Source organism: Neopsephotus bourkii, unplaced genomic scaffold (assembly GCF_033783945.1).
Source record: "Neopsephotus bourkii isolate Nb327-2 ecotype Australia unplaced genomic scaffold, CSIRO-AGI_Nbou_v1 NB_1638, whole genome shotgun sequence".
Classification (NCBI taxonomy): Eukaryota; Metazoa; Chordata; class Aves; order Psittaciformes; family Psittacidae; genus Neopsephotus; species Neopsephotus bourkii.
The window spans coordinates 4,437,737-4,454,275 of record NW_026902113.1 but is presented as its reverse complement, the minus strand read 5'-3'; the positions used below and the strand labels follow the sequence as shown (position 1 = coordinate 4,454,275).

Here is a 16,539-nt window from a genome sequence, read left to right as displayed (position 1 = left end):
ATTCCATGATTCTTATTTACTAGTTTCAGCTTGCCTGACTTTACATTCAATGCAATTGTTATGAAATCAGTAAGATATTTGGAATCTGTGACACTCCTATCATTTAGAAAAGGAAGTGACTCTAAACTTTTATTTATAATCCCACTGGTGTCTTTTTACGCTTAGACATTCCAGCTGAAGTTTAACTAGCTGTTGCATGCAAATGACACAGTTCGTTGTAACAACATTTTGTTGTAATTAATCCATGGCTCTACAAATCTGCACAGCTCCTTGCATGCTGTCCTTCTTTTCTTGCTTTTGGCATTAGTGTAGCAGGTACATTCTGCCAGTTTGGAGCTTCAGGAGCGTATTTGTGCTGTAATTGTCTAGTCATGGATGAAGGTCTGCTTACACTCTAAGATGGCAGAAAAACAGTGGAGTTTTTACACTAAATTAAAAAATATTTGCTTTTCATTCTGGCACCCTAAAAGGACAGAAGCCAGTACAGAATCATTAAGGAACAGGGGTGTACAGGTGCCACTTGTCTCCTTCATCACACATAATTACAACCAGCTCTATAAAGTTGTATTCCTTTCCCCAGGCTCTGTTCTCAGTTGCGCTGAGGCAAATTCAGTTCAGAACATGTACAGTCCCCTCCCAGGATAGCCTCTATCAACAAGTGGTTGTGTGAGACTAGCTTTGCATGTGAGGTGCTCAGACAGCCTAGCAAGTCTGTACTGATCTTGAATTTAATAGGTGTTTAATAGAAAATGCCGCTAGTATAGGAGAGCTGAATATATAGAACAAAACCCAGCTGATATAGCAGTGAACATCAAAGCAGGTTTGTCTTACAGTATGATTCACACCAGCTTATTTTGTGCTTATTTTGTAGGTAAGTCTAATATTGCTGTCAGTGTTAATGGTAATAGTTGCACTTGATTACATCAAAACTGAAATTATTTTAAATGCAGATAAATACATATATCATTCAATTAATTATTAAGATATCTAAATGTATATGTACAAATGTATATGTACAAAATATGTATTTATGCTCTTTTCATACTTCATGGAGATAGATGTAGTCAATAGGCTTGAAAATGACTCAACTGAAGCGACTATAGGACACAGTTCAGTTATCTCCCACAGGTGCGTGGTACCATTTGAGATGCCTTAGGCCATCTGAGACATGTGCACAGGGCTCTTAGGTCTGTCCCAGGATCTACAGGAGACTCATGCTTCTCTGGACTGTTGTAGAAGGGATTTTCAAAGGCATCCCGACTGACCCCAAATGCCTAGATTTATGCAGACAAAATGTGTCTTTAGTTATCCAGAATCACTCTTCTGTTTACCCTTAATTCATTGGCCCCCATACAGCTATCCTGTGCTCTTTCTGACTCTCTGTGGTGACTCAGATACCTTTGGGACTGGCAGGTATGACTTAAGGTGGATGGATATTGATCTAGATTCTAGACCATCATTTGGTGGCCAGGCAGCACAGCTTGGGGCACCGCACTTGAAGGAAAATGGGTCCGGTTCTGTTGTCTGCATTCTTTTAGAGAGCAAAATCTTTGAAAAATGTAAATCATATTTGAGTAAATGTCTCAATATCAATTTATAGCCTCCTCCACTTATCTCCCTTTGAGTCTGTCATTGCCATGAAGCTGCTGGATGGATGTGGCTGAAGAAAGAGTGAGCTGGGTCAATGAAAGAGAACTGAGAACACCATGCTGGGAGGGTGGTATACAGCCCAGCAGCTGCCAGGAGCTGTTCTGCTGCTTTAGAGCCTCAGACCCTCATACCCCTAGGGATGGAGACCACGGCATTCCTGAACCTGACCTGAGGAAGGGATCTCCTCCTTTGGGTCTTAGTTCCTACACTTGGGAGGAAAGTGTCTTCTAGCACCGATCTTCAATAGGATTGGGGTAAGATACAGAAAAGAGGTGAGAAGTTCAAGCTTCAGGAGAAGGGGAAAAAGCAAAAGAAAAGATCTCTGTGAGGCAACTAAGACAGATGTACAAAGATGGTCATAGGAGTCATGTGACAGTTACCTCCTTGGAATAAAACAAGTAAGCTACTGGGGAGGTAGCCGACTGGTACCCTGAGATTGCTTTCTCAGCCATCTCAGTTCTTGTCAACTCTCTGCTGTAGCATTTTCCCATCTATTTTTTAAATTTTATTTTATGTTTTTATTATTTTATGACAGTCATTGGCAAAGTCACAGTCTCCTCTTCACCTCATCTGACCAGGTTTTCTTTGAGCAAAGCATTCCCTTGCAAAGAACAAGGCCTGGAAATGGTGAGAGGATGTGGCAATTCCCCCCGGTGGCTGCTGGCTGCATGCCTTTTATGGGTCACAACCCTCCATTGTCATTCTGGCTGTCAGCTGCACAGTTCATGCTTCTCAGTTGCGAATCCTCTTGGTGGGGATCCTCAGTGGTTATTGATACTGGACAAAACACCTCAAAGGACTTGAGGGTCTCACTGCCAAGTGGAAATCTAAGTTTGGCAATCAAGAACAGGCTCCATGGAGTGACATTCCTAACTGCAGCAATGGGCTGTTTACTGAAGGTGAAAAATAAATGCAATACATTAAAGAGACAGGGGAGAATGTAAGAGGAGCAACACTGGAAGACAGTAAAATATCCCAGGACAGCACTGGCACTGTTCACAGTCCTGAATGAGGAAAGGGTGAAGATGAACTCCTGGAAAAACAGACATACACAGTATAACAAAGTAGACAGCATCCACCACACTCAGTCTCCCGATCTGTTCAGCCTCCAATATGTTACTTTACAAAAAATCAAGACAAACACTCTTCCCAACCCCCTCCCTTTTTTTTTTTTAAACAACCCAGAAGTTGCTTTTTAAACTCAGCTGTAAAAAGAAGTCTGAGATGGAGCTCCCAGCTTTACTCAAACAAGAATAAAACCAAACTCACCATTCTGGCCACAGAAACACAAACAGTTTACAGTTATCTCATGAATGAGCTAAACATGCTAATAAAACAAGGGTGTAAAGTAAGTTTAATCACAGTGATTTATTGCAGTGCTGTCTTTCTCTCTTAGACCCCTGCACACTTTGTAGTTATGGTGTCTTAGGGGTAAGCATCACCTCATTTTCAGCTTTGCCTGCACTGTCAAGCTCTATATAAGAGCTAGTTGCCCTCAGCCTAAATTATAGTCAGCGGAAAGATCCAGACTCTTGCTGCTGTGATTCAGCAGTTTGATGTCTTAATGTCTACTTTAAGACAAAGTCATTCACCCTCATTGGTTATTTCCCTCCAGTAACTATAAAGAGTGTCTCGACTGTCTGAGGTAAGGAATTCACATCTATAATGTCGATACCTCTGCTGAAGCTAAGGCCTGCTTTGCTACTTCATAGATGTCTGTATCTCATCGTATGAGTATCACCTCAGTAGTCGTAGATCATGGTCTGGAAGTGTTAAGCACAACCCTGCACGCACTTCATGAAGGCCTGGGACCTTGGGGGCTGAAAAAAGCACCAGCCACAGAGGCTTTGTTGAAATGTAAACTATCTGAACATGACCCCACATGTGACTGGCAAAATCATGAGGGCATTAGAAGCTATGGTTAATCCAGCCTTGAACTGATTTGTGGCTTTGTGGTCTGGGCTGTGGCATGGAGCTGCTACACTGATGGCAATACTGTGAATCTGGAAATCACTGCAGGGTCTAGTGTGGCCAAGGAGAATGATATTGCAGAAGACTCTTGCATTATTGCATATTACTGCATATTGCATATTATGCAATTACTATTGCATATTCAAACAGGATGCTAGCCTTTTCCTAGTGTGCCATTGAAAGGCTGGCTGATGAAAACCAGGTTGCTGGATGCCAAGCACGCTGTATCTATCATGTCAGTGTGAAAGACTGGCATTTGTACTTTCCTGCTCCTTGGTATGTCACCACTTGACCTACCTAGAGAACAAACTGTCACTGAATGGTTCCCTAACCTCTCAGAAGGAGTTTTAATGACTAGTACTAAAACACCAAGTGAATAACCATGACAGTAATTTGTCAGCTTCAGGTCCCTCCTCTCCGAGGACTTAAAAGCTCTTCACAAATGTGTAAGGACTCAGACTGTCTCTGAGAGGGTCCTGCATCCAGCAGTAAGAAATGAACCACCTTATTCTATTTTCAAGGTGACAACATCCCTAATGATCAGAAAACAACTCAAGCTCTGTCAATATTATAAGAACGTTTGTTGTTTTATTCTTTTTGGTGGGTACAAAAACCACAGTTTCTTACACAGAACAAGATTATAAATAATATCTGTAACATGAGTGACCCGTAGTCTCTTTTGATTCTACACTGCAGACTGATGACATACTCTAAACATTTTATCATTTTGTTTCTTGTATTAGACAGATGCAAGTCTGTGGAACACAGAATGATGGAACAGAATGAAGGTAACAGCAAACAAGAGGATGACCAACACCTTTTATAAAAAAAAAGTCTCTGAATTTTATTACAGTGATGGCATTTTATATCAATTATTGCAATGAATTGTTCCCTAAGATGGTTAGAAAAAAGAATTGTGTTGTCCTCTACTGAATTTACATCAGTTAAAAAGCAAGCATGTTTCAGTATTCCTCTTTTTTCAAAGAAAATGTAAATAATTTCTTTATTTTTTCACAGGATTTACATATTTATTATTTTCTTATCACAGTTTAGTGATTCATTTCTACAGCTGAACAGCTGAGTGTTCTTCCATTGTATATGTTGATGTTCTGGAGACACAGGTTAGCATGTTCATTGACTTCTATAGTTATTTTTCTCTCTTTGTCAAGACAATAACCAAAATGTTGTCAATTCTGAGCATGTTCTTCACAGTTTAATGCGCTAAATTGGCAAGTCTTATTAGTTTTAAGTCCACTCAAGTGAAATTTGTTGCTGTTAATACACCCTTCCCAGCCCCCTCCCCCCAACAAAACTAAATTATGAATTTTCCTGATATAAAATCTGAGTTTGGGTTTCCGAGCTGAGCTCATGCACACATTGTTGCTGATGATGTCTGGCGCATTTGGACGTACTTCCCTTTCTCAGCCAAATTATTAGTTCATCAATGATGCTCCCATGTCACTACAGTCTGTGCTGTGTTCCCATCAGTCACCAACACAGTTTGATTAAGGCACTCAATTATTTTTTTGGTTTTTATGGTAGGTCCGATGCAATTACAGCCAATCCTGAACTTTGTCTAATTGCAGCTCCAGTATGCATGGCCTTTGGGCAGTCGGGAGTCAATACGCGTCCGTTTTCTCCCACACTCCCTGTGATGGATAATCTGGCTTTGTTTCTTATGGCTTCAGAAAAGGTAAGCTAGGTTTGAAAAAGAAAAGGAGAAAAGAAGAAAGTGTTAGGATGCTTCTGTCCTTCAACAAACCAGGACACAGCAAACACCAAAATATAAAATTCTAGACATCTGCATTTTTTCATGTTAACATTAAATACAATAATAGTAATCATTATAAATATAATACATAGCATTTAAGTCTACTAGGGGAAAAATACTATCAGTTCTGAGGGTAAATTTCATTACAATAAATCACTGATTTAAAGATAAAATCTGAATTTGATCAAGAAATTAACAGAAGAGGAAATACCTTCATCTAATCTTCTTCAAACTACATTTATATGCAGTGAAATAAGAATCAAAACTTTTTATGAATCTGAAAGCATTAGCATCTGTGAATAAAGACCTTCAACTAGGGATGTCAAGACAAAATATAACTACTGACATTTCTTAAATAAATTGCAATATCACTATCAGCTATCACTGTTGTAATTTACTGCATCAATCTAAATAAATTCTTACTTCTTTTCACAATGCACATATTTTGTATCAGTAAATCTGAGAACTGTCCTCAAATCTTTTTTCATATATATATTTTCATAAAATTAGAGAAGTGGGAACTTTCAAAGGAAATGCAGTTTATTGAGAGAAAAGACAATTTTCTGTACTTTTTTACATTAGGTCTAAATTTCCACATGAAGGTTTAAATTTTTGTTACCTCAGAATATTTACTTTCAGGCAATTTGAAACAAACTATCTTGTTTACGGACTAAATGACTCAAGCAAAAAATCTTTCATTAATAAAAAAAGATTTGTAATTATGCCATCTAACTTTAGTCATCCAAAATCAGTAACCTAATCTAAAAGAGCTCTCTCATGTGATGACAGAAAAAGCCAAGATAACTAGTTTAGACTAAATGATTTCCAGATGACTAAAATCGGTAGAGGTGTCCAAAGTCAACCAATGCAGAAATGACACCTGGAACAATAGGCATCTAAACTATACTACATTGAAACACATTTCAATGATACCATGTTAAGACATTAATTAGTGGGGAAATCTGATTTCTAGTCAGCAGAATATATAGTCTGTGCAACTAACTCATGTAATTGGGTGTGCAGGGACGCAATCTGAAATACCAATTGGAAAGAGACAGGAGGGTGCATTCACATAGGAGCAAAGGGATAACAAACATCATAAAATAATTTTATTTGCCTTATTACTAATCTTTGCATTTAGAACTTTGTCCCTCAGAGCCCGGTTTCTCCTTCTGAGGTAGCAGTAAAATCCTGAGCTGGTGTTTGGTATGCTGAAGTTAATTTTACATGAGTATGTGTGTACAGAGATGAGGGAGATTAAAACTCCCAAATGTTTCTACTGTTTCTGGGTGCACTTGTAGGAAAGCACACCAGTCTAATATTGCATTGCTATCAGTAGCTCCTTCAAAAGACTTCTCAAAAGTACAGCTGCTGTCGTGGCACAGATGGAGCTTGGATGTAAAAACAACTTTCTAAATCAATTACCCTTAAAACCTTAGTCCTCAGAAGCAGCTGAATTCAGAAAAAAGCATGAGCATTATGGCATTCCCCTTATGTTGAAAAAACCTTGGCTTTGATAATCATCAATTGCAATGTCCAAAGTTGCCCTTTTAGAAGTTTCCCTGTAGCCACGGTACGTTGTGACAGGGACCATTACCAAATGTATCTTGATTCAACACCTAGATATAAAAAGGGAGGCAGAGGTAATAAAAGAGTGGGGACCTGGGCCCATACAGTACCAAAAACCTCAACTACTCCCCAGCAGCAAATCAAAAACTATGCATTTGCAAAGGATGGTCACAATGCAATGTGGTGTAGCTCCACATAGTGCACGTCTGGAGTCCCATTGCAAATGGATGCCAAGGACTGGTAACTGTCTGCAGAAATGCACAGAACATGTTTTGGTCAATGGCAAGAAAAAACAAAGGTTCTCTAGTTTTGGGCGAGGGATGAGATTCCAAACCAGATCAGAATGCAAACCTGGGTTGAAAATGGACAGCTTACTCCAGATGTGCTAAATTTCCCTGAAAGTCATCATTACGTACAATCATTTCTCCATCACTTAGTTCAGCTATCTGTTCATGGCCATTCAGGATTTGCTGCTGGGAAATCCAAGAGAGAGCTCAGATTTAAATGGGATATTCCAGTTATGTGTAATTGTGGGTTTGGTAGCTCAGTCTATACAGCTTTCTGGCCATTGACAACACACTCAGGACAGAAAGACAGTAAAAAGGGATCCACCAAACAAAAAATCAAATGAGAATAACAAACAATTTCTTAGCAGCCTTCCACAGAATAACAGAAAAAGCTGCAATATAACAACTCTTCTCACAGCAGAGATTAACAACAGCTCAGCAACACACCACGGGAACAACCCAAACAGTTAACAAAGCCAGGAGGAACAGGTCAAACTTGTACTCAGGAAGGTGCCATAAAGCCAAGGAACCAGGTAAGCTTCTGTGTTTTATTTTAAATTACACAGGTAGTTTAAAATTACCTTATTACTATATAGGTAATAAGCCAGGCTAATACTTTGCTTAACAGTACTCTTACAATTTCAGATTTATGGCCTGGCTGTGGGAGCAGTTTTAGGAGTGGCTGGGATAAGAGGGAAAAAGTCTTGGCATTTACTGTGAATATTAACCAGATTGTGGAATTCTCTGTGTGGTAAGTGTATGCAGTTAATAGTGATAATGTATTTTCAAATTTGTCATTAGTTTTGGTTAAATTAGTTATGGAATTAATCACGTGAAAACACTGACTGCCCTGTTCCTATTGGGAAATGAGAACTTAGGAAACTGATATCCTCAGTCTATATAATACAAATATCCTAGTCTGTGTGGGTTCTTTTGTTAGCCAGGTTCCTCTAGCGCCTGGGTCACATGGAGGTGTCTTTGGCATAAATATTTAAGATTAGCTTTTAATGAATTTTTTTTATCTTGACTATGAAATTGGGACTATACAATCAAAGTAAATGCATTACACATTTACTGAGCCATCCTGTAGCACTGTGCCTTTTTTTGGTAATTAATTTCATATTTTTTAAATTTTTTTTTTAGTTCTATAATCAATTTCAGTAATTATAAACAACAGCATGCGATGGGAGAGGAAGAGAAAGCAGCTGAACTGGAAGCTGGTTTATGAGCATCAAGGGGAAGGGGATGGAGAAGCGGTGGTGGTGGCTGGCTGGGTACTGAGAAAATCTCTTGGAAAGCTTGTGGACTTGGGGTGAGGATCCCATTAGGGCTTTTCCCTAGAGCAGCTGGAGAGAAGGCTGTTAGGCTCCACACTGTTCTCAGGGCATCAACTCAATTAGTGTACTAAGGGCTTACTATTGATATGCAAAAATGGAAAACTGCTGCCTAGGGGAAGAAGAAGGGATTGTGTCCTTCTTAAAGCAAACTTCCTTCCCTGCCTTCAACAGATGCAGTGGTCTGTCACCCCTTCTGAATGTCTTCATCCCACACACAGAGACTAGTCCTTTATCATACAAACTAGTCCAAACATACAGACTAATCCTACATTTTCATTTTCTGCTGCTTCACAGGCAGGTGAATTTCCCTGAGGCAACTTGCTTTTGACTGGATTAAATTAAAAGAAAATACATGTCAATGAATATTAATTGTCAAGCAGATTATTTAACCTATTTTATATTAGTTTGAAACATACTATAAAAACCATTTGATGTTAGCTTAAAAAAGTCAGTGTGTTGGTTACTCATGCAGGTTAGAACTGTCAAGCATCCTTCCATACTAGCAAGGTTTAGTCCCACTACAATCCCTTTACTCCTTGGATAAATAAACACATCAAAGGTTTTGAAGTGCAGGACAGACATATTTCTGCAGATTTATGTGTAACCACGTTGTGGGCTCTCTATTGCTGCCAGCTAACAGGGGCTTACAACCAGCATGTGCATGAACAGCTGGTATAAGTGACTCTCTACAGAGCATGGTATATAGATAACTCCTTGCTGCCTGCGTGGCTAGGGATGGCCAAATATTGCCAGGAGAGGATGACTGGACCTTTCCAGTCTTCCACATATAAGCATAAGCATTTTTATAAGATGCTCTAATGATGAAATTTCTTAGGTAAATATTATGGCAAATAAGTAGAAAGAAAAATTTCAAAACTCCATAGTTGTTTGTTTTAAATCCTAGTTGGTTTTTCTTTGTGAAATTTTAAAAAGTCTTTAAGTTTTTAAGACTATGTTTTTAAGAGAATATCAGAAGTTTTGACTGACCCAAAAACATATTTTCAAAAAAATAAATGCAACGTAAACATGTTTTATACATTTTTTTCCTGTACGAATTTATCTGTGTTGCATCAAGTCCCACAAAAATCCAAAATTTAGGGGAAGTACTAATGGTATTTCCTTAAAAATAAAACTCACCCCTAATTTTTATTTTATGAAAACAGTAAGGCCAAAATAAATTCTACAAGCTTAACCATGGTGTTTGTTGCACTGGAATCACTGAGTGGGAACTTGGGGTACTGCCAAGTCATGCCATGTTTAGCATGCTAAGCCAGTTTGGGTCAGGTCAGTATTTGAAAGGAAACTTTGGGCTTTTATTTGCTTTTTTCAGACTACATTTTGGATGCATTGTATTCTGTGAATTTGATAAGGAACATGCTTTCTAGCACTCTTACTTTTATACTAGCCTGGGGACACTCATCTGTGGGCGCATTACTGAAGAATTTAAAGGAACAAGATCTCTTCACTTGCATTTTGCACAATTACTTGCACCTTGCACAATTACTTGCACAGGATTATTTCTTTTTAAGACCCTTATTACTGACAGTAAGCAGTGAATTTGGGAGATTAATACTAGCACCTGGAAGTCTCCTGATCCCCAGTTCACAGCAATGAAGGCTAGCTTATACTCCTGAGGTCCTTCTGACACCTATTATGCTCCACAGTTTCACTAGTGAACAAAGTGTACAGATAAGACTTTTTTTTTTTCACATGGGGAAATTAGGCAGCTCTGTTATAGCTGAAGTATTCCCAAGGTCATGACTTCTTGTACAACAGAGAATAGAACCAAACTACACAGTGACATGTTTGGGATAGTTTCCCAGCCAGTATACGCCAAGCCCCCTCCCTCGCCCCCCGAGAACCCACCTATTCCTTGTAGCGCTCCAGCTATCATGCTCAAACACCATTCTCTGCTCACTCTGTGTTTGCTCTGTACTGTATGGTTCGGTATTGTACCGGCTGTGCCTTTAGACTGTAAGCTCCTCGGGACAGGGACCTGTTATGTGTTTGGCACACTTCACCTATTGTACAGCGCCGTGTACTCCAGCGCTATATAAATAATAAATAAAAAATAATAATTGCATCTCCAGTTGTTTCCTCCAAATGTTTTTCTAGGTGGCAACATAAAAATATATATTCTTTATCTCCTTTCCCTAAATTTTTTGTTTGTTACTTCTATTATAGGGATGGCTCAGTGATTTCAGGAAAATGCAGCTTAAGCCTTTTGTTAACAGAGGAGACATGTGGCTTTCTATTTTCAAAGGCAAGGGAGCTTTAGGTAGCATGAAAGGGCAGGGGCCTACCCGCACCTTCACTTGTAAAGCAGACAGTATAGCTTGGGAGCTATGTAAAAGATATATTTAGAAGCTAAATTTGCTGCTATGTGCCATTATCAAAAGTCAAAGAGTTGATTTGACTGATGATTAGTTGACAAGATACTCACTGCACAGGTGAGAACAAGTGCATTAGTAAACCATCCCTGCATACCTACTCAGGGGAACTATGCAGGATGCAGCTTGGCAACATCAGCAGTTCAGTCTCTGAAATCACTGTGTAAACATCTAATACACTAGTCCTGAGCTAGGTAAGGGGGCATGTTACTGAAAGCTGAGGGCAATAATCACGGTCTATTCACTGGTTAGTGACTCTTTGTGATTATTATAATGGCCAAAGATTGACCTGAAGCAGGATATTGTGAAAGAAATGGCACACAATTAGCAGAAAACATGTATCAAAGGGAGGGTGAAGGAATAGGGTGAGGAGGAGGAACAGAAGGTAAAACAACATTTAGACTTCTGGTAACAGTGCCTTGTCTTCCATTAGGTTAACTATGGTTCAGTGACATTGCCTATCCTTGATTATAATGATACATTGTCTATCCTTGATTATAATGATTATTGATATAATCAATAAATCTTGATTATAATGAAGTCCCAGTTAGGGCCAACACTGAGTAATAAAGGCTTGCAGAAATTTGTCACTAGTAGAGTGCAAATTTTTAGGAAAACAGGCTGGCCAATCAAGTAATTAAACACTGGCCCTCTAAATATATATTTTACAATTTCAAATAGTTTTAATCTTCCAACTGATTCGACAACACTATTAAAAATGCATTTCTTTATATTAAAAGCTCCTTGCAATGCAGATGTCTATTAGCAACATAGAATAGTATACTGTACATCTGCAGCCAAAAAAAACTGAACCACTTTGCACTGAAGTTTTCCAAAATATAAAGCTCTGTTCAGAAGCAAGCACCACTAGACAGACATGTCACAACACTGCGTTACAAAATGCATCACCCACTCACTGTAGTAGGCCCTAAGTCCTACCCCTAAATTTTAATACTTTCGGTTCCATATACGTTGTAACCTTCTCTATAAGTTGCTAAATTCTGGGTATTCTGCGAGGAAGTTGGGTTAAAAGTCTGTGCACTCTTTGCCACCTTCATTCGTTTCGCCTCTGCCCTGGACTTGTAACAGAACTCTATCAAAGCCACCAGCATTGCCAAGCCCAGGCCTCCAACCAGAATGTAGAAGACTCCAGCAACGTTGCTGAGACTCAAGGCACTCGTCTTGTCCTGGGGAAACAGAAGTGACACAGTTAACCCTGGAAAACAGCTGACAAGAGCACAAAGTACACGTTAAAACATTGGAAATAGGAATAAATAACAATGTTTAGCTGAAATTAAATGACAGTTCTTTATATACTTCTCTCAAAATTTGACCTATCTGGATCTATAAAATACATTTTAAGTGCCTAGTTTTCCTGGATGGCATGCAAAATATTAAAAGTATATTGCCAACATATCAGGATGTCATTGCTTGCTTATGGCAAAGCATTACTTCCACGCAGTGGAGAATTAAACAATGACATGTCTAGCTCTTCTTTAGGGGACATTTTAGCAATGCATTTATGTAAAGCTTTTTAAAAGCCTTGGAAATCCACTTATAGCAGATAAGACTCTGCTTGATCTTTACGAAAACAGTAACTGTACTTGTGGTAGGCATTGCTGTTAATTTAAAAGATCCAGACTGACTTTCTGATACTTAAATGACAGCTGAAAATAACATGTGAGACTTATTTCTTTGACTAGACACTTCCTTTGAAAGTGCACACTGTACCATACACATCGTGCTATATTTGCCTCTTACCGATTACTGTATTTTGTTCTTATTTTATTAGAGTTACAGTTCTGCAACATGCCCATGGACTACTAAGGCTCAGTAATCGCATCATTTTAAATAGCAATTTTATGAAATCTTACACATGAAATCTTACATTAATCATAATTTAGACATAAATGTGAACTTTAGCAAATTCTTAAATATACAATTAAATAATTGTATAAATATTCATTTTCTTGGATGTATTGTAGTAAATAACTATTCTACATTTTTCTGTACTTTACTGTTTAGTTATGAATTGTACTTTTTAATTTGAAATCCACAGTTCTCAAGGAACTCTCTCAGGATTGACTTTCATATACTACATAGTGCACCTTAAGATGCTTATAAAGCTTTATTGTTATTCAGAGTATATAATCTTTACCTAAAGTAAGGACAGTACTTAACTTCTGATTGTAACCTCTAAGAAATTTAAACTTAGAATGCAAAATATTTGGATGTTTAATTTAAAGAGGCACTATTTATTGTGTAATCAGCAGATTAGCACTGTAACAATTCCCATGGAGGTATAGAACTATTTGGGTCTTTCAGCCAGGTTCTGCATTCTCTGAGTCCTCTAAGAGGACTCAAAATATCTTAGAGGTGACTGTGTTCCTCTGGTGGCAACTCCTAACATGGTGCTTGCAGACAAGGAGGAGGCAGGACTGAGAAAGACCTGACCTAAAGTCCGTGGTGTGTTAAGCCATTCTCAGCTTCATTTACAGTTGTTCTGTCATCCTCTTAATTGGTTTTCACTCCTTTCCCCAAAGCAATTGCCAGAAAAAGCCAAATGTGTTGGAAGTTTGCTTCTGAGGCTAATTTTACCCACTGTACATCAGAGTAACCCTCAGACTATTCAGACAGCAAGGAGTCACTGCCTGTCATGCTTTCCTTTTAGCTCTGGAGAGCACAGGCTGGCACAGAGACAAGCAGTGTGAAAAAAATTCAGACTCCCCAAATACAGGGCACTGCCTTTGGTGCTTCCCAGCCATCAGAAAATACCTGCTTCTGTGTTTGTCCTCAAGTATTGCCCCATTCCCTGGAGCTGTCAGGATTAATGTTTGGGAATGGATGAGAGTAAACACTGGGAGCTGTAGAAAGATATTAATTATCAAAGCCTTTCACTTCAAAGCTCAAGTTAAGTCTTCTTTGGCTCCTCATGGAGCCAGGGACCTTCCCAAAGGCAACCAGGCTCTGCCACCCCAGGCAGTGATGAAAGGCAACCCTTCTGCTAGCTTTCCTCCTTCTCAGAAAACCACAGAGGGATGCCAGCTCCAAAAGGAGAGGTGTGAAAGGACATTTCCTCAGCAGAGGGGAAAGTCCACTCCCCCAGCAAGAAAGAAACAAACAATCAAGCCTGCCTCCCCTAAGACCCCAAACTGCCTTGTAGCTCTTCAACAGATGCCCTGAATATGTAGGAGGATGTTTGGTAATTTGTATCACTGAAGACTTTAAAAAGCAATAGTGCTTCTTTAAATTAAAGTGTGTCCCCCATCAAGACAGGGTGAAGCTGATTAATTTTGTGTCTACAGCTGCTTATTTTATTTCTAAGTCATTTTGCTTATTACTTCCTTTACTGCTTTGTGAACACGATAGTAGGTCCCGAACTGCAGCGACTGACCTTACTTCCAGAGTCCTTGGGTCCACATTCACCTTTATCGTACCACCATTTGTTTTTCAGCTTGTCTAAGACGCCTGCCTCACTGAGTTTCAAAACGGCAAGGTTTACAGGAGTTCTTCACGTGGAAAATAACATAAATAACATTATATATGTTATTTTATGTTATTCAAGTAAAACTACATAGAATCGCATTGCAAAGTGACAGAGCAGAGGCCACAGTGGGTGCTATGTCATGTACTGTTGGCCCAGGTTTAGAGACAGACATATGACCGGGACCTGCTCCATCGCTTTAGGTAACAGGCACATACTGCTGGGGAAGATTTGTAAATAAATAGTATGCAATTACTGTTAACCCAAAACTATTGGCTTAAGACATATTAACAACATACCCTTCAGAGATATATATAATACAACTGGATATATGGCTTAAGAAACATATGCATTTGTGTTCCTTGCTTTCAATCTATTTTTAGTTTGCATGCATAGAAACTAATAATATGACTTGGCTATAGCTATTTCATTTACTGCCCTCAAAATTATCCTGGCAAGGGAAAGGAGATGCTTCGTGCAGTTTGCTGCTCATAACCACTTTGCACAGACCTGTAATTAAGAGGTCTACATGCAGAGAACTTCGGGGGAGAGCTGTGATGGCCTTATTCTCAGCTAAGAAGAACATGACAGTCAGTCTTTTATTTTCATTTCCTGTTTCAACATATTCAAATTCAAAGTTTTTCCTTAAATCTCACTTATTCACATAAATCTTTTAAGGGTCCCAAGCTCATTATAAATTGCTACTTGGAATATCTTCTCTTACTAGTGGTATTTGCTGCTGGGTGATGTAGCAGAGTTTAATATTGAGATGAAACCTAATCTGATGCCTCAGAGCCTTGAACCACTATGGGTTTGTACTGAAGTTATTTAATAGGAAATAATCTTAGTGAATAATCTCAGAATATTATGTTAATGCACCATTTCAAGCAGCTGTACCAATTTGTTTTCTAAAAATCTAGGAAATTATTAACAGACTTCTTGTATGTACTTTCCACTTTGAATCACTGACTGTCCAATTCTTAATGTGGTAGGCATAGGGATATCTATTTATGTGCAGGTGTGCATGAAATACAATATATATCAGAGAAGCAGGTAGATAAACAGAAATAGCATGTGTCAAAATGTGGGCTTAGATACCAGTTTTAACAAAGGATGAAACATGCTGTTGAAATGCCCATCTTTCCTCTTTTAATACTGAGGAAGCCTTGGTGCCTTGGAGAAATGACAATTTTTGACAGCCACTGTTGAGTGAGAAGATTCCCAGGTACTCTCAATGATCCCTTTATGTAGGGAAAACGCTTCATCCGCTTTCCAGAGCCTACACATTCAGTTCATATGGAACACTCTGCTTCTGGTACAGAACATGCTTTTTCCTTGATCTTTGCCAGTATTCAAGATTACATTTTGTCTTCAGGCTCCCTGGCAGGATGTGCAGGTTGATAGTGCAGTCTGAGAGTCCCACAGCTGTGGAATGAGTGGGTAGCAGTTTCAGATGCTGGCAAGCTGCCTGACAACATGATCCTATGTTTGCTTCTAGTATAAGCGTGAAATAATGAATATTATTTGGATAGCTATCATCTGTAACATGGCATGCATGGGCACTGGGACACATTTTGGTGCTTCTAAATCCCCACAGTGTAACAGGGTTGGTTACGACAAAGATAAGGGACATCCAGGTACTGTTCTCACATGGAAAATCAGAAGCCTTTGAAGTTGTTGCAGATTAAGATAAATAAAGTGATAATTAGGACTTAATATGGGCTATCAAGACCAGCAGCAATCTGGGGCAAATCAGAAAACAGATGTCTCCCAGTCCTTTGCTTGTTTTTTCAGCACTAACAGTTTAGGAATATAAAGACTGATACAGGCAGGGACTTTTTCTTCTTTGCAGAGCAGTATACTAAGTCATATACAGATGATAAATACAGCATCTAGAATTAAAATTACCCATCAAGTTCAGCCTTTTATACTTATATACTTAATATTACAATGTAAAATGACTGTATATTTTTTAAAGTGTTTAGTGATTCCTGAATTACTAATGTTGGGTTTAATCTTCAACTGGAGTAGTTTTTCCAATGTACATCTGCCTAGATTCTTCACTGTTATATATAAACAG

The 16,539-nt window shown here is 38.8% G+C and overlaps 1 protein-coding gene across 11 annotated transcripts in view; it reads right to left on the bottom strand.

Moving 5' to 3' along the window:
* Positions 1–4,189: 4,189 nt before the first annotated feature.
* The window catches only part of GRIA4 (glutamate ionotropic receptor AMPA type subunit 4), a 216,763-nt gene continuing 204,413 nt past the window's right edge, over positions 4,190–16,539 (bottom strand). The window contains exons 14-17 of one of the 11 annotated variants that reach the window (XM_061374442.1): positions 14,370–14,484; positions 12,028–12,162; positions 10,452–10,634; positions 5,200–5,319 (exon numbers count right to left, since the gene is read on the bottom strand). In XM_061374442.1, the coding sequence (XP_061230426.1) occupies positions 10,500–10,634; positions 12,028–12,162; positions 14,370–14,484 (385 nt within the window). In that variant the 3' untranslated portion in view covers positions 5,200–5,319; positions 10,452–10,499. Of the gene's footprint in view, positions 5,320–10,451; positions 10,635–11,892; positions 12,163–14,309; positions 14,485–16,539 lie in introns of those variants that run through there. The other 10 variants (XM_061374441.1, XM_061374444.1, XM_061374440.1 and 7 more) reach the window with 10 other exon arrangements.